The 19817-nt window shown below is 35.8% G+C and overlaps 1 protein-coding gene across 3 annotated transcripts; it reads right to left on the reverse strand.

Annotated features, from left to right (window-relative positions):
- Positions 1-1150: 1150 nt before the first annotated feature.
- Positions 1151-18716, reverse strand: LOC120625308 (nuclear pore complex protein Nup58-like). 3 transcript variants are annotated; one of them, XM_039892333.1, is made up of 13 exons: positions 18482-18716; positions 16999-17171; positions 15643-15825; positions 14727-14816; positions 13591-13731; positions 10076-10144; positions 9533-9663; positions 8594-8738; positions 7746-7892; positions 5999-6157; positions 4018-4140; positions 2234-2317; positions 1151-1871 (listed from the first exon to the last, which is right to left on the reverse strand). In XM_039892333.1, exons 1-13 carry the CDS (start codon positions 18556-18558, stop codon positions 1744-1746), a joined length of 1650 nt encoding a protein of 549 aa, XP_039748267.1. In that variant the 5' UTR covers positions 18559-18716; the 3' UTR covers positions 1151-1743. The 3 variants fall into 3 exon arrangements, with proteins under 3 accessions (XP_039748267.1, XP_039748265.1, XP_039748266.1); XM_039892331.1 differs by having other exon boundaries at positions 10076-10147; XM_039892332.1 differs by having other exon boundaries at positions 7746-7889; positions 10076-10147; positions 18482-18715.
- Positions 18717-19817: the final 1101 nt, after the last annotated feature.

The following is a 19817-nucleotide window of genomic DNA, read 5'->3' on the forward strand; positions in this document are numbered from 1 at the left end:
GCAAAGGCATTTTTTGATATGTTGAAAACAGAAGACCCTTCAATAAAAATAATATCCTTTGACTGCCAAAAAAATATGGTATTGCCTAAAATTCCTGATCAGAGTACCTATTACTCAAGACAACTTTATTTTTTTAATTTCACAATAGTAGAAGGCAGTTCAAAATCATCATTGACGAGGCAAAATATATTCAGTTACTGCTGGACCGAAGATGAATATGCAAAGGATTCAAATCTAATTTCATCTGCAGTTTTTCATCGACTTTGTAATACTGAATTTACACCTGAATGTAATTTACTTCGGATTATGGCTGATGGATGCGCCGGACAGAATAAAAACTCTTTATTAATAGCTATGCTTTCGAAATGGTTAGTCCATCATGCACCAACGCAAATTAAAATTATAGAAATAGTATTCCCTGTAGTGGGTCACTCATTTCTACCCGCTGATCGAGTCTTTGCCCACATTGAAAAGCAACTGCGAAAAAGGGAAAATATTATAAATCCTAGTGAATACATAGATGTAGTAAGTCAACATGCAACGGTTATTAACGTAGCAACAACATGTCAAATCTTCGACTGGAAAAGCACGTTAAAAGACATATTTTTAAATGTTGGTAAGTGGCATGTACCTTTTGCTAAATGCAAAAGATTCTATCTAAAAAGAAGCAGCAGATGTAGTGACATGGTGGGCCTTCGAGGTGAATTGCACTATCGACAAGACTTAGGGCAGTATAAAAGTATTTGTAAAAAAAATAAAACCTCTGCAATGATTGCACTGACTGTAATGACACAAGGAGTCTCGATAAAACAGTTAAAACTGAGGGACGTCGGCCAATTACTTAAAACTCATTACGGCGATGATTGGCGCAGTTTAGATACCTTAGGATATTTTGCTCGAGTACTGCCACACGACATTCCTTTACGTCATAATGTTGGTGACGACGGAGAAAACGATAACCCTGAAGAATCGATGTGCCAAGTCCAAGAGGAGCTACCATCATTAATAATTTAATTTAATATTTTAGTAATATACTTTTTTAAATTAATTAAACATTGAGTATATAATTTATTTTTTATTTTTAAATAAAAGTACCGCCAATTTTCTTTAATTACTGGACTTCAATTTATAAAATGATGTAAGGATTATAGTCTTTGCTATTCAAAGTATCAATACTAACCAGGCGTAGTACATAAAAATAGGTATGTTTCAAAATAAGCAATGTCCATCAGACTCGTGCAACAAAAACAGCAAAGTCCAGTGGTTTATTTCAAAAACAGCAAAGTCCAGACTATTTATTCAATTTTCTTGTTACTGTGACGAATCTACTTAATTCCATTAATATGCGACCATTACATGATGTATTTACTGTATTTTTATTATACTACATAAACCACTGAATGTACAAACAACCAATAATTCAAAATATATATATTTAGGCCAAAACACGGATATGGACATTGCGGTTTTTGATTCTAGTAGACTCATATATTTTTTTACGTTTAAGTGCCGTGTGTAGTGAGTGCGTTTTTCACCAATAACTTTGTGCCAATTTGAATGTGCGACATTCAAATTTATTGTATATAATAATAAGCCTATGAGTAACATTCAACATTAAGGCGATTATGACAAGTCTTTACAAAAATAACTTTTTATTAAACAGTAAATCACAATTCACACGCGAAATTGTTCTCAGTGTCCTCATTTATAAGGTAAACCTTAAAGTCTACCTTATCGCCAATATCATTGTTTCCCGCGTTTTCCAGGCGGTTTCTGAAGCTGGAAGTTGGTCTCCTGCTGAGTGGTGCCAAACGTAGGCATAGTTGTCGCTTGTACAAGTTGCGGTTGCGGTTGGGGTTGCCAGTTCGAACCTGTTGATTAAACAATGTATTACTTCGGATAAAAAACCAATGTTTAATGAGGGAAAACGTTATATTTTTGGACAAAACCATAATGCCATTTCTGTCAGATAAATATTTATAGCTTGAATTAGCTTTGGTTGTCTGGTGGGATGCTTCAGCCGTGTCTATTTACCACCCAACCGACAGAGAAGTGTCGCCAAGCAATTTAGCGTTCCAGTACGATGCTGCCGCTAAATCTGTATGGGTTCATTAAACCATTCCGCACCACTTACAGGTAAGTCCGCAAACTAATATTTCAGAATAACTCGTCCTTAACTCTCACAGTCAAGGGTTAAAATTTAGCGGAATGAAAAATAACTAAGTTTTATTACCTGTCATGTCGGCAGCGGGGAACGAAGATAATGTGCTGCCCAAATACGTAAACGGCGTCGGTCCGGCCAACTCATTTATGTTACCTGTGTAAATTATTCACAATTAAGAAGAATATAACATTATCATTCAAACGCTGACACTTCAATCAATTGGGAACCTGCATGCCTGAGAGTTCTCCATTAGGTCCTCAAACGCATGTGAATTCAACAAAACGTACGCTACGCACAAAAAAAAGTACTGTAGACTGTAGACTCTTTTTTTTTTATTATTAGAATACAATTATAACCATACATCCTCTTCCCGCGGGTGTAGTATAAGGCGAATAAGGGAATCCAAATTCAAAATTTCTTTATTCATGTAGACCTATCACAGGCACTTAAATAGCGTTCATACATTATTGTAAAGGGATGGTGATGATAAATTGAACCTAAAGCTACGAGGTTTCCAAACGCGCCCTGGTCTAAGAAGAGCGCACAACAAACTTAGCCGGGTAACTTTTTTTTCTTTATCACCATCTCACAGTAAATTAATATTAAGCTATGAAGTTAGAGCAATTCACACCCAAGTTTTTTTATCGTTTAGGTAATCCTTAACTTTATAATAGGATTTTTCTGTAACCTTGCGTTTTATATAAACTTTGAACTTATTAAGAGACATCTGAAAGATTTCCTCCGGTAATTTGTTACAAAATAATATACAATTGCCCATGAATGAATTAGCAATTTTGTGTAACCTTAACAACGAGTTTATTTTTGCTTCTAATATTTATATTGTTAAAGTCCATTTTCTTTTTAAATTTTGTGGACATTGACTGACTGACTATGCACCGTCATTATTTTAACTTCTTTAAATTTATCCATTAATGACTCTCTTGGGCCAATTTTATATATTGCACGAAATACTATAATAATGGAATCTATATCAGCAGCATTACCCCATAATAAAATGCCGTAGGACATAATGCTGTGAAAATAACAAAAATACACGAGCCTAGCAGTTTCTATATTTGTCATATGACGAGTTTTTTTTAACCGCGTATGCTGCAGAAATAAGTCTGTTCGCTAAATTTTTCATATTAACGATAGGCCAGCGCTTGACGACAATGATGCCCGTTAGAAAGCAATGGATGAGGTCTAGGTTGGAGCACGCTTGCCTAGAAAAAGCCTATTCACTCTAGCCTTGAAGGTACTCAAATTATACGTGGCAGGAAACACAGTTGCCGGGAGGGCATTCCACATCTTAGCGGCACGTATCAGAAACGTGGATAAAAAACGTTTCGTGCGTGTTGATGGAATATCAACCACATAAGGATGCCACCGCTCACGGTGTCTCGCTGTTCTGTGGTAGAACGAGGAAGGAGGAACAAGATTGTGAAGTTCCTGAGCACACTCACCAAAGTATATCCGGTAAAAAACCGATAAACAGGCAACATTGCTTCGGTGCAGGAGACTATGTAGTCTCCAGCACCGAGGCAATGTTGCCTGTTTATCGGTTCGGTTGTTCGGTTTATCGGCTGCAGCGTACTCTTTTCTACTACTACCGACTACTGCGATTACCGACCCGTGGGCCCAGTGTTGTGTTTAAGTGCAAACCCTCCTCCTCGTTGGGAGAGGCCTGAGGTCCAGCAGTGGACTTATATAGGCTATTTATGCATGTTCCTTTAAGACAGTTTCCCTGCAAATCCTCTGGAGTTCCACATACTGTCCTAGTTAAAAATAACACTGAATTGAACGCGAATAGTAAACGCGTGGGAATCCGCGGTTAACTAGTAGTACCACCTCACCTAACGCAGCTCGAGGATCTGAAAGCACGGCACTGCCAAGCCCGGTGTCCGAAGCATTTCCAGATTTCGAATTTTTCCTCTTGCCTTCCGCATCGCGAAGTATTTGATCGAGACTTGCACTCGCTGTAAAAAAGCAATCCATACTTAATATTTATGGCGGTATACACATTCCTAACTAAACATAAGCCCAAATCAAAGTGGAATTTGTACCAACAAACTTAGCTACCAACAGGTTAGCAACCAATGACAGCCAGATTTCATGACCCTTTTGAATAATGTCGGCATTATTTTTAAGAATACTTGAAATAAATAAATCAGCCAGTTATGAATATGATATTATCAATCATTATTATTATATTTTTCAAATTTCAGCTTATTTATGTTAATTAAACACAGTTTTCGGCTCGCTGTTTTCAACCGGTGCGGTTAACACCAATTATACTGATTAAATACATAAAAAGTAAAAAAAAGTAAACTTCCTTATGCGAGACGTACTTAACATGCATAAGCCACACTTGCGACCTGTATACGAGACATTGCATAAGAGACACTTGCTTCCTTTATACGAGACATGCTAAACTTGCATAAAAACCACTTGCGACCTGTATACGAGACGTAGTAAACTTGCATAAACGACACTTGCGACCTGTATACGAGACGTAGTAAACTTGCATAAACGACACTTGCGACCTGTATACGAGACGTACTAAACTTGCATAAACGCCACTTGTCACCTGTATACGAGAGGTACTAAACTTGCATAAGAGACACTTGCGAAATAATACGAGTCTAGTATAAACTTGCATAAACGACACTTGCGACCTGTATACGAGACGTACTAAACTTGCATGCACGACACTTGCGACCTGTATATGAGACGTACTAATCTTGCATAAACGACACTTGCGTCCTGTATATGAGACGTACTAAGCTTGCATAAGAGACACTTGCGAAATAATACGAGTCGTACTAAACTTGCATAAACGACACTTGCGACCTGTATACGAGACGCACTAAACTTGCATAAAAGATACTTCCTTCCTGTATACCAGTCGTACTAAACTTGTATAAAGGACATTTGAAGTGGGGGCAGAGCGACCACTAGCTCGCAGCCCAGGTTGCGTTGCCTGTTTAAACCTGTTTTCGCTTCTCCACGTATTTAAACGTTTAATCGGTACATCTAAACGGATCTTGACCAAATTTTAAATATATTTAAAATTTGGTCAGCCCAGCATTACTAACGGCTCTAGTAGGATTTTTACAACACAAAAGAAAAAACGACCTAGTCGCAGGCAACGGCTTCTAGTTTTAAATAATTAGTACGCTGACAATCGAACGGTTGTTTTTGAGTATCGAAACACTAACGTTAATGTTTCGATACTCAAATTCTTTCACATGTAACAGCAAACCTTGATTGCAATCTCACTGCTGGTAAGTGATTATACCCTGTTAGAGGTGTGGCATACGAAGTCACTTCTCCTTACGAAGGTTGGCAATCATTAGGGCTATCTCTACTTTAGACACCGCTGCTCTAAATAATGATTTGGTACTCTTCCCAAACCATTGTTGTTATCGGTTCCTACGCAACATCGTACCGGAACTATAAATCGCTTAGCGGCACGACTGTGTCGGTAGGGGTTTAACAAGCCACGGCCTCCAACCAGACCAGACCGGAGAAAAATCAGAAATTGTAAATTTCCAAATTGCGCCCTTTGAACCCTGGAACTACCACTTAAGAGTGTGGATACATGTGGATTGTACTTATAATAGTTCGCCTGCGCGCGATACGACAGTACTCGGCACGTCTCTGCTTGTGAAACACGGTTTAACACGGACATATGTGAGTCGCATTACATCTTTTATTTCGAGTACTCCCTGTGACACCCCAGGGTACCTAAGGATTACCGGGTACCTCAACAAGAGCACAGCGCTCATCGTTGCTCCAGGGAGAGTTTCAAAATTTGATTGTGCTCTAACTTACTTGACGGAGTATCGAATACGTTGCTGGGGTCCTTGAGTATGTATTTCCGTAAATTCAGGTATTGTTCCTTTTGCGCCTCGACTTGAGTGTGAACCGCTTGGAGCCGGGCCGCGAGTGCCACCAGAGACTCGTGCATGCGTCGAATACCCAGAGTGAGCTCTGAAATTACATTAAGTTAATCGTTACAAATTCTCCTTCCCATTAAAGTGCCTGAAGAAAGTCTTCGAACAGTGCGTGTTGCCAGTGTTGACTTATGGCTTAGAAACCTGGTCTCTAACTATGGGCCGTATAGCAGCCGGCGATGGAGAAAGCTATGCTCGGAGTATCTCTACGTCATCAAATGTGGAGATCCGTAGAAGAACCAGAGTTACCGACATAGCTCAACGAGTCGCTAAGCTGATGTGGCAATGGGCGGCGCACATAGTTCGGAGAAAGGATGGACGTTGGGGTCCCAAGGTGCTGGAATGGCAGCCCCGCACTGGTAAGCGCAGCGTTGGTCGACCGCCAAAGAGGTGGACAGACGACATTAAGCGCGTCGCAGGTATCCGCTAAATCCAAGCAGCACAGAAACGTGTAATTTGAAACTCCCTACAAAAGACCTATGTCCAGCAGTGGACGTCTATCGGTTGGTATGATGATGATGATAACTAATATATTAGATATTTTTGTTACTACATAGAATTTCAATCACTTAAAAGTTACCTCGAGTGTGGGGCTGAGGCCTTTCGACTTAACTACGTCCTATGGGGAAGACCATTGTCATTTAGTTCCGCATAGAGGGCGCTAAATTTTTGTTAAAAATTTATACACGTATGCGTATTTTAGTAAATTGCTATATAAAAAAATATAAATTAAATCAAACAATTCACACATATTTATAAGTTTTTGTTTTGATACAAAGTATGGTGACAGCCAAAGACAAATAACATACAGAGCCCTCTCCCTTAAAGGCATTCATTCATTCCAATCATACTTTTAAAGATATATTTCATTGAAATATAACTTTAGGACCCTCAGGAACAATACTTTTTTTTTTAAACTGTCTGATCAAAATGATGTTGGAAAAGAGCAATCTGCTGAGTTTCTTGCCGGCTCTTCTCAGTGGAATCTGCCTTCCGAACCGGTGGTAGAGTCACTACAAACAGACTTGACGTTTCATAAGTGCTTATTAATTAGGCCTACTTGAAATAAATGAATTTTGAATTTGAATTTTGAATTTTGAATTTTAAACTATATTCGGCTCAACCGTTGCACTGATATTTTTAAAAGATTTTATAATTAAATATCGGTAGATATTTAATTATTCACATCAGTCAGATTCACCAGTCACACATTAAAAAAAATCTGTTTGCAGACCATTTTAAAATGCATTTGTTTTACTTCAAGGTAATCATCTAATTAAAAAATTAGATTATTCCTCAAACAGAGGGTGTTTCGCCTTTTTTGTATATTTTTGACACTTTTTCAAACCAAATTTATTTGGATTCACAATGATACTACTCTTGATATACTTTTACATGAGAACTAGTTTATTTTGGTTCATAGAGCGAGAAAAAAATATACTTTGCGCGTATTAAAATTTCTGACAACCACTTAACTTTTATTAACAACTAACTCACTAATGGCAAAACACGTAACTGTGAAAATTTCAATTTCTGCGTAATTTTTTTTAAAGGGTTTTAAATTTTTTAGCCCGAGAAAACAATGACGTCATTGAATTAATCGTATAGAGTATAAAAAAAAACACCTTGTTCAGTAAGAAGTTTGGGCGACGATTGCATCTGCTTATCGGCGACATCCATCTGGCTCCGGAAGGTAATAAGCTGCTGCTCCAACTCAGCTATCAGGTCCTTGATGTATGTGGGGGGTGACAGGCCTTCCGGATCAGCACCTGCTTTATTATAAAAATTGCTTATATGCCCGTTTTCACTAAACCTAGGAAATCGCCTAAATCGAACGCCTAATTATTTAGGCGATCACTATAAAAAAAAAGTTTCACCCACTCTTAAGTGATGAACGGTTAATGTATGCTTAGGAATCTCCTTAGAATAGGAGTTATTTATTTAAGCATTGCCTTTGTCGTCGTTGTGAAAACGGGCAATATTCATTTATTAGCAGCTGCAACTTCGCCAGCGTACTTCTGACCCCGCTACCTGGATACAAATTCTGGGGATGGCGGGATTCCAAATCAATAGGATGGCCCATGATGGAAAGTTTTAGCTTTTAGTAATCATTTCTTTGACTAGATTAAGCCCATTAATTAATAATTGAATCAAAACTACCCTAATAGAGTTAACTGTGCCAGCATGGCATATATGAGTGACCAATTTGGATAGCATATATTTTTTGTAAATATTTTTATAACTGTTACTTTTTTTGGAAAATTTGTAAGGTTATGCATTGTATTACCAGCTGGAGGTTTAAAAAAAATTAGAACATAACTGGATTTAAGTAAAAATTTTATAATAAATTAATTTTCGCATTGAAATTCATACAGGAATATCAGCCTATTTTATAACGCAAGTTTGTACGCAACCACGGACGCCTGGTTGGATGCTTTTGTTTGATCTTGAAATTTTATATATGTGGACGTACCTGGTGAATCCCTAGCTGCTGTTTCGGCTGCGGCCAGTGCGGTTGCGGCTGCGGCTCGCAGGCGGAACGACTGCGCTCTGGAGCGACCGCATTCACCGCGCAACGCTAATATTGCACGCAGCATCGTTTCTGCTTCACGACCCACCTGGACATAAAATCATGCTAGTAACACAAGTCATATAAACATGGTACGTATATCCCATAAAAACTCTCAAGGATAAATTCAAATTTGAATTCAAATTCTTTATTTGGAAAAAATATGGTAGGTACTAAACCCATATATAATGTATAGACATTTTATATCATTATATATTATATCATTTTGTATTCCAAGAATATTTTGTCGTTCACATCGACGTCTAAATATTGAAGTAAATTAAAAAGCACAATATTAAGTATAATGTCAGTAAAGGTAATTAGGTATATATATCACGAATAATTTGATTTTTTCCTGTTGTTTAATTCATTCGGCAATTTTTCATGTAAATAATAGTGAAAGTTTAGCATTAATATTAATAAACCAATTGTTGTAATGAAATATCCAAATGTCAATTATATAATACAGTAATTCTAATCTATTCTTTCTATATGAAAAAAAAAAATCGCTGAAATGTATAACTTGCGGTATACTGCACTTAATTGGATAATTATTCTTTTGTGTTTGTTATTGGCAGGAAAAGTTTATTTTTTTTATTTGCACTAACATAAATGGGCTACCAAAAGATGGATTTTATGATTAATACAGCCAGGTGTGTAGGTATACAAGATAATTTAAATCTCTAATACGAGATATGAACCATGAGTGAGTGTATGAGACAGAAAACTGTGCTATCGTACTCTTCTGTCTCAATCACTTCAAACTAGTATAATATTTTAAAGAGGAAAAATAACTAATTTTTTTAATGTATGTATTGTTTATCGAAGGAGAACACAACATACCTTATGCAATGGCTTGGTGTTAACTCTCATAACGTCTGAACTTAGTGACTTCTGCTTCTTAACAAACTCTTTGAAAGACTCCACTGTGGTAGAAATTTCATTTGGCAGTTTGGTTTGCTTTGGTGGTTCATCTGGAAAATATGATATACTTTCTTTGACTACCAAGAAAATCTTCTTAATTCAAATAGGTAAATAAAGGCACTTTTTATGCATAATTGAACTATTTACACTGTAGTTCTGATGATAATAGAGTCCACAAGCATTTGCAGTGTTTTAACATATTCTTTAAATTTATGCATTGGTAGATCCAAAATTACCTTAGGAATCATATTAGAAAAGTGTACATATACTCAATCCCACAAATGACTGCTGTACCTTTCGCAGACCATATGCAGATGACACTAATTTATGAACATTTCTTGTAAATTGACTGTTTATATCAACTTTTTGTTTATAAAGATAGATGTTATGTTACAAATACTATATTATTATAAATATATTGTGAAGCTACAGTAAGTTGACACAGAGATGGCCTACACTTACTCTTTCCATCTGCAGTTGTGTTGTTTGTTGTCCCTTGTTGAGCTACTCCGCCAAGGCCCAAACTTGGTGCTGCTGAAAACAAATATAGTTTCAGATTTTTATTTCTAAAGTAGTTACTGTGGGTCCACGCAGATGGCCCATCTGATAGTAAGTGGAATGAATACTATCGTGTAAAAACAGAGAAACACTTCAAAGTGCCGCTCTGTGTGCGGAGGCCTAACCTAACCTCTATAGTCTGGAACATAGCAATACTGCTTGGCGGCATAAATCAGCATGGCGCATAGTAATTCCCAGGATGAGCTCTGTCATAAAACCGTCTACTAATACAATACCAGTGCACAGCAATGAACCAAACCTGACAATATTTGACACAGAGATGGCCTAAACTTCATATTTGTATTGTGAAGTGCGTATAGATTATGGATTTATTATAAAGGGAAGACAGTGAGCAAGGAACCATTTTGCAGTAAATTTACGTTTTTATATTTAGAACACTGAAAGTTGGCAATTTCTTTAATTGACGAAATTTATACTCTACACTCTAGTCCTAGATGATTATTTATGCTTAGATATTATTAACATCTATAATTTCACATATTTTATACAAATAAATTATTATGATTATAACATTGGTATAATGGTTACTAAAAGGTTCGTCAACGACATAAGTACTGCGAGGTTAAGATAGAGGGTACAGTCACCTAAACTAATAGCTTCCTGGTATCAAGAATATTTTTTTTTAAATGCTATTTGGAATGGATCAAACATGGGCTACTAGATACATTATAAACTATAAACAATAACTTTAGTTCCGCCAATTTTTCCTGAGATCAATCAATACTTTTAGATCAATACGCAGTGACAACCAAAACATACGCTGTGTACCATTTAAGATCAAATAGGGTCACGGATTACACACACGTTCGGGCACGCATGTAAATACGATTTGAAGCCATTTCTAATTAGTTAGGGTAGTCAATATGTTGTAACACGAAATATATGTTACTAGTATAAAATATGCTAGACTAATATTAAAAATGTTTGGAAGTCATGCACTTATGCACGTTAAGAGCATTAGCTTCGAGTGTTTGAGTTGTTTGCGCCCCGTTATGTGAACAAGCTCATGATTAAGGTAGAGGAAATAAATATATTATGTTTAATATTACGAATGCTACCCAAAACAGTTCGAATATATACCTGAAGGCGGTAGAATTTGATTAACCATACCATTTTCTAACATATTACCTGTGAATAAATTAATAAAAGTAAATATTCACATTTGCTTCAAAGTTTTTACGCATACGTATCGCAAATATCAAAAATCAATTAAAATAAATGAAGTATTTCCTATTGGTCAGAAGCAGGCTTTACTTTGCCGAATTCCATGATGTATTTGTGTGGAGTGTTTGGTGTAGAGTATAAAGATTGAAGAAATTATAAATTACACCAAACAGATTCTCCTACTTTTCGCGGAGTATACCAAATTAAGCTAAATTTTCATGAAGTATTTCCTGTTATGCTCATTGTTGTAGTGAATTTAGGATCTTTGTTGCGCTGTCAGTTGTTGACACGCTAAATGGTCTTCGTGAGACAAAATAATCAATTTAAAACTTACATTTAGGCACTTTTAAGAGAGTAACACAAATCTTACCCTGCATTATTTATCGTTCTGATGCAATGGTGTTATTGTTCAATGTTTTGATGTTTTCAGGACTTTAGTGATAACGACATATTCTTGCTGCACAACAACAATCGAGGCTAACCAATGTTTGTAAGATACGAGAACATGTGACATCTTACATGTAGGTGTTGTGATATGAAAGTAATGCTTGCAAGCGCTTTTATAAGAAATCCGTGTTATCTTTATGTCTATTCTCTTTCAAAGATGTTATGTTCAATGTTTTAATGTTCTCAAGATTTTAGTTTCAACATCAGATGTTGTCTGCACTACTGAACAAGGCTTTCATGACATAGAGGAGACAAGTTACATGTAGGTAAGAAAGCAATCCCTTATGACACTTTTAAGAAAGTAATACAACTTTTTCTCTATATTTTTTATTTATTTTTTAATTACACTACAAGTTAGCCCTTGACTGCAATCTCACCTGGTGGCAAGTGATGATGGTTACGGGCAAAACTGTTGGGAGTTCGGCAGTTATATTAACTGTTCTTATCCAATTGTTATAAATTAAATGTTTTGGTTTTCCTAAACAAAGGCTTTGTAGGATTCGAAGACTTTTAAAATTTACATAAAATTACGTAGGTATGGTATGGATACTTCAAGTACATTTAAGAGGTTACGTTTTTAACGTCATACGTTGACTATATTACTGCAACATTATTTGTGGTTATAAAACAATATTAAAACTTACACATAGGTGTTATAGTATTATAGCAATCCCATCTGGCACTTTTAAGAGAGTAACACATATCTCCACGTCTGTTCTCATTCAAAGGTGGGATCATTTGGAAGGTTTGGGTTAAAGGGATGAACGGAGAGTGCGGGGAATTCTGGTATGGATGCATTTCACTGGAAACATGATTTATTTTGAATGGAATGAACAACCTCAAGAGAAGAAGGCTTTTTATAAGTCTTACTATGCCTTCCCTTAAGTTTTTTATAACTCTTACTGGAGGTTTTCTTCATTTCATATCATCTGCATACCCTGGGCATACCCTCTATGTACGCCACTGCTCTCTAGAGATTAGCACTGTGACATGAATTGAGAGGTTCAATATTCAACTTGGTGAGGGGTCATGTTTGGAATGTATTCTCGGTTTATACAATAATTGATCATTAAGTATCAGGTTTTAAGAATTCTTCAGAACCAGAGCAGAGTTTGGAAATTAAAGTTGGTAAGCATCGTGACGACGTTAAGTCCGCATTCCTTGTTGCTACATATTATAATTACAATCGTAAAGCCCACCAACCCAAATTTTACTAGCATAAACGGTCTAAGGACTAAAAAAGCCTTTAAAAGAATGCTTTTGTCCATTAGTAAAACGTTAACAGGTATATCGTTTTTATTAACATTCAAATAGCAACAATTTGTAAAGTTTTTTTTTTTTAATAAATAAATATATACTACGACAATACACACATCACCATCCTAGTCCCAAAGTAAGCGTAGCTTGAGTTATGGGTACTAAGTTGACTGATGAGTATATTTTTGAATATACATTAATACTTATAAACACCCAGACACTGAAAAACAGTCATGTTCATCACACAAACATTTTCCAGTTGTAGGAATCGAACCCACGGCCTTGACTCAGAAAGCAGGGTCGCTGCCCACTGCACCAATCGGCCGTTGTGAGTGAATGATTTTAAACTATAAAACAGCAGATTCAGATGCTTTATAGCTTAAAATCATTCACTCACACTAATTCAGTGCTCAGAAATACAATTGCCGGAGTGAAAACCTTTAAGGCTACATGATAAGATTGAGTTAAAACGATTACGTTTTTTGGGGCTAAACCTATTTCTAGGGAAAGGGGATTATTAGTTTACTTACCACTGGTAGTAGCAGTGGTACCTGTTGAACCAAATAACCCGAACCCAGACTGGGTAGTGGTTGTTGTTGCACCAAAACCGAAACCGCCCAATCCACCCAGGCCAGCACTAGTAGTTGTTGTGGTGGTACCGAAGGACAAGCCTGGAATTAAATAACAACATTTGTTAAGACTAAGATGAGACTACAATATGTAATTTAAATAAAATAAGAAAGCCCTCTTTCCTATGTTTTTTCCTTTTACGCCTTTGGTTGCTTGGAAGAAATGGCTATGTAGCGATAAGGCCACCAAATTGTACTTTCTTGCTCTGTATTTTATATCTCTGTTACTACCTTTTTTTCTTATTTGTTCACCAGTACAATAAAAGTGTATTCATAAATATAAGTACTACGACAAAACACACATCGCCATCTTGCCCTAAAGTATGCGTAGAAGCTTGTGTTTTGAGTACTAAAATGGCTGCAGATTATTTTTATGAATAATATACATAAATATTTATAATATACAGATATACACCCAGACACTGAAAAACATTCATGTTCATCATCAAATTAAAAAAAAGATCCTAAAAGAGGTACTAACAGGATTTTTCCATGTGGGGACCTTTTTTAATTCCTGCAAAAGTTAGTCCTTGTCTGCAAGTTAAGCCGTTATAGTAACCCATGATCGATTTCTACACGGCATCTTACCGGAACGCTAGATCGCTTGGCGGCACGTCTTTTCGATAGGGTCGAAACTTCCTAGCAGACTAAAACCAGAAAAAGTACATTGGTTAGGAGCTCGACTTCACTTTCGGAATCCCAGCACTCACCTCTAACTTTTCTAAGTTATGTGATTTTCAAGTCATGGTCATTGAAATATCACAAATCTGCATGCCTGAGAGTTATACATAATGTTCTCAAAGGTGTATGGAGTCCACCGATCCACACAGGGCCAGCGTGGTGGACTACAGCCTTAAACCCTTCTCATTGTGGGAGTAGAGCTATACTTTACCAGAACATTAATCACGAAATCATGCGACCTTTAGTCTTACCAAAGCCTTTTTATTTGCATAAAATAAACTGTTAAAGGTTTGCTTTGATCAATAAAATTATAGTTTACGAACGTAAAACCGCGGTCGCAGCTTGTAATACGATACCTGTAGAAGCCGCCGTACTAGTTCCGAAATTGAGACCACCAGTTCCCAAACCGCCGCCGAATGATGTACCGAAAGCAGGAGCTGTTGTACCTTGAACGAAAATATTGTACTTTATTTGATGACACTTGAACGCTTAACAGGCGTGTTTCAAACTTTTTACTGAGGTGCCTGTCTTATAATTTAAGCAATCATTTAGTAACTTTTAAATGTCAAGTATGGTTAAACCCGTTTTTTTTTTTAGTGAAAACGAAGAAAATCTCTTATTTTTATTTGTTTCATGTATTATGAGACACTTGTTCTAATTTTCAATTATTTAAACATAATTTAAACTATAATTCAGTGAATAGATTGTTTATGATAAAGGACATATTAGAAAAAATTGAGTTTCAACACTTCTATTACACAAACCATAATTATTCTAAATCTATGTACAGTCACTCTGATTTAATTACTGATGTGTTAATAATATAATTATGAAAAAACCAAAAAATTGCTGTGGTGTGCCTTAACCCCTTCTCATTGTGGGATGAGACAAGTGCCCTCTTAATGGGTTGATATGAAGATGATGAGATATGCATTTCATTTAATAAACCATTTTTCCATGCACATTTCTATACAAAATTCAAAGTCCATTTATTTCAAGTAGGCCTAATATAAGCACTTTTGAAAAGTCAAGTCTGTCTGTGTGTAGTGACTCTACCACCGGTTCGGAAGGCAGATTCTACCGAGAAGAAGCCGTCAAGAAACTCAGCAGTTGCTCTTTTCCAATATCAACAAATGTTGTTCAAATGTTTTTCAATGTTTCACATAATAAATGCAGACCCATAATGGATTTATTTGATGCTATGGCAGCCATCTTTACATATATCCGGCAACGGGTGTCAACCAATTGAAATTAGAATAATGGTCTACTTACCAAAAGCTGGTGTAGAGGTGCCAAAAGCAGGTGCAGCAGTATTGGCACCAAAAGCTAAAGATGTTGTCCCACCAAAGGCTGGTGCACTGGTAGCTGCACCAAAACTAGTGTTAGCCCCAAAGCTTGTGTTGGCACCAAACGCTGGTGCGGCACTGGTAGCTCCAAAGGCTGGTGCTGCTGTACCTATTAACAAGATCATCATCATCATTATATATTAATATTATAGAGGAAACATTTGTTTATTTATATGTAATCAAAACAATTAGAAAGCTATTTTATTTAGCTTTCAGCTTGAAATCATGCAACTTGTAAGAAAAAGGTTCACAATCTTTCTTATCCGATTAGCGCGCCGACATCCCATTGGCGCAGCGGGCAGCCACGCTACTTTCTGAGTCCAAGGCTGTGGGTTCGATTACCACAACTAGAAAATGTTTGTGTGATGAACGTGAATGTTTTTCAGTGTGAGTAAACTATATGTAAATTATAAGTATTTATGTATATTATTCATAAAAATATACATCAGTCATCTTAGTTCCCATAACACAAGCTACGCTTACATTGGGGCTAGATGGCGATGTATGTATTGTCGTAGTATATTTATTTATTTATTTTATATTTTTATCAGCACATGCATAAAAAACTATGTTCTACAAAAAAACTGGCCAAAAAAATCATAAAAATAATGTAACATAGCTTATAGGTAAGTAAACAACAATAACATTACACATTAAATGTCTAAAAATAAAAGGCATATAATAATAATCCTTACACAAAAAGTCAGTTTTTATAACCAAGACAATCATGTTATTTGGTTGCATAGTTTAGGAGATATTAATATTATGAGATCTTGAAAAGTAATACTTACAGGAAGTAGGTACAAGAGGGGTCTACCATGTGGCCCATATAACATTAAGCTATGCCATATGGCAATATGTTAATAACCTTAAACTATGGTGGATGAAACCACCGGGAACAGTGTGCTCAGGAAGTAATGGATATTGTTCCTTCCAATTTTTTTACAAAGAATTTAATATCCCATAACCAATATGGAATGCTTTGCTTACTCATTTATAATATAACAGCTTATTAGCTTCACTGGTGACCTAACAGAAGAGTACCCACTAGGTAGGAAATACATACAATACTATCTCTCTCTCAGTAAGTCAGGTATCAAATGATTTTGTCTCCATAATCAAACAAATATTGAGCTGGATGCAGATTTATGGCTTTAGGTGATTAATGTGAAGCAGGTTTATTATCAGAGAGCAGAATTATAGAAAGTGGAATTTTGTAGAATTTATATGGATCAATGATATGCCTACCAATTATTATCACTGATCACTGTTTATTACATACCAAAGGCTGGTGTTGTCCCAAAAGCTGGTGCAGTGGAAGTAGCCCCAAATGCAGGTGTAGTCCCAAATGTAGAGGCTCCAGCTCCAAAAGCAGGGGCTGCAGTTGCTGGTGTACCAAAGAGGCCAGTAGACGGTTGAGATGTAGCTGTTAAGCCAAAACCTGGTGTGGCTGGCCTGAAAATGTAAATCAAACATTGAGTTGATGAGTAGATAACTAATACTTTTTTATTTTTACTTGAAAATGCATTATTAAAGGCAGGTCATTACATTCATAACAATTTTCTGAAAAGTTACATTTTACTTAAATAACTTACATGTTGCATCTCAAAAAAATTCTGGTGATTCTTAAATTATATGAGCCTTTCTATTTACCAGATCTGATGAAGCACAAATCATAGAGTAATGATTATTGTTAATTCAAACCATTACTTATCTCTGAGACATTATATTGTTGTTGTTTATAATAATTTATTATTAATTTACAGTTTAGGGGGACGTTCATGGGTGGATGATATATTTTACACATCTTATGAACATTATAGAGAATTCTGTGGCATTTCTTATTCCATTAAAGCAAGTGATATTTAATGCCTTTAATTAGTAAATGCAAATAACTCCCAAGAGTTACAAGGTGGGTTTCCCTCTGAAAGTGAGGCAGAGGTAACCTAACCACTAAGCTATCACTGGACTCAAATCATTGTATAAATACAATATATTTCATAATATTAGGGTTAAAATAATAACATATTGTTTTGTTAATGAGGGTGATTGTAACCTTTGTAAAGAGTGCACTCAATAGAGGGCTCAAACATCACAGCTTCTATCCCACCCCCATTTTTAGGTTTTGTATCTGATCAGTCCTCGGACCATGCATATGGTTTATCCTTATAACAATAAAGAACCAATGAACCTAACATCTGACGTTCTACAATTTAAGGAGTTGTTCATCAGATAAGAGAATAAATATTGACAACAGATGTTAACTGCACAGTTACCACTAAAATTAACAGTGATAGTGGAAAATTCATTACATGAACATGATTATTCTGTCTGTTTGAATCTGTTCAGCCCTTGATTTGCAAATGAGTAACAATCATTCAAATCATAAACAAAGATCAGAAGATTACATTGACTAAGGAAAAGCTATCCAGCAATGACATGGATGGGCAATGTAATTAATATTGAAGTATGTATTACCTAAGTAAGAAGGAAAGATAAAATAATATAAGATTAAAATTATTAAAGTGAAATTAGAAAAAATTACTATTGCTTAATTTTTTTAGAGTTTGTCATTTTCAATCTGTGACATGTTATGAATCAACTTTTGTTTCCTTTTTACAAAGCCCAGGGTAGCAAAAAGTTTTGAGTTTGAGGTTACATTTTATTTACAAACTTTTCATTAAAAAGACTTTAATACAGCGAAGCATAGCGCGACTAAAGCAGTACTTTCATTTACAACAAGTTTTTTAAAAAACATCACTTACTTATTAGCGCCAAAACTAAAACCCGCAAGCCCAGCCGTAGCCGGGGCGCTGGACGGTGTTCCAAAGTTAAAAGACATCTTAAATCTTCGAAACCAATGATACGAAAACACTCATCTATGCAATATGTAGTTCAAATTGATAATCACAAATTATTTGAGAAGTATAAACGAAGTAATTTATTTTTTTTACACTTTGAAATTTCAAACCGCAGACGATTAGACCACAGAACAAAATTACTCCATGAGAATGATGAGACCAGACAATCCAACCACAGAGAAAAGACATCGACTGAAAAACGTCAAACGTCAAATCATGAGTTAGTGACACAATATTCCTTTCACTACGAAAAGCCATAAATCAAAAGAAGAAGAAGAAGAAGAAGAATATTCCTTTATAAATTTATAAATAAAAATAAACGGAATACTCTATTACTAGCACTGACCTCTATTAGCGTACTATAGTTTAATAGGGGTCAGTGTTGACTAGCTATTACACCACTTTTAAGACATCTTTTTTAATATCATTTCCAAAGAGAATATAAACACAACGAGTTTTTATACCACTTTTAAACTTATTTTTATCTAATTGCTTGTAAATTGCTTGATAGCCGAACTATTATTATTAATTAATTACTATTGCCCTCATTTGTAATTTGGGATTATCACGGCTTTTTTAATCTTGCTCTATCGGTGAAGGAAAACATCGTACGGAAAGTCTGCATGCCTGAGAGTTCTTAAGGGCATGTGAAGTCTACCAATTTGCACGTGGCCTTTGTGGCCAAGGCATAAACCCTTGATGGGCATGATTATTACGCCATTATGTAATTATGTGCAACATGAGGTTAACATCTTCTTTGATGTTGTTTAATAATACTGTGACAAACTAAGGCCACAAATAAATATTGACAAAAGTTAAATAATGTCATGATTTTCGTTATGCATAGTTTGCGCATAGATTTCGAAAATAAGTATTGTAGCGCAGGTGAAGTGAAGAGCAGAAAAATGAATTACCTAGCCAGTGGCGGTGGCATGATGAAATCGTGTCAAGTTGTTTTCAAAACAACACCTATTGCAGTAAATATTTGCAGCGAAGTGATAATCTATCCTCAACAACCTCCTAAATCTCTTTATTACCAAAGCCATCTGTTGGAAAAGATGTTTAATAATCTAGTCACCGGTAATATTCGAATTGAAAGTGGATACAGCGGCCGCGGAAAGATTTTGCATTCAACGTTCTAGTTAAAACCTAAACAATAGGTATCGTGAAATTATTCTAAAATATTTTTATAGAAATTAATACAGTTGGAGACGAGTAATTGTGTTTGTTTCGTAGGTCG

This window comes from Pararge aegeria, chromosome 7 (genome assembly GCF_905163445.1).
Source record: "Pararge aegeria chromosome 7, ilParAegt1.1, whole genome shotgun sequence".
In the NCBI taxonomy this organism is placed as follows: Eukaryota; Metazoa; Arthropoda; class Insecta; order Lepidoptera; family Nymphalidae; genus Pararge; species Pararge aegeria.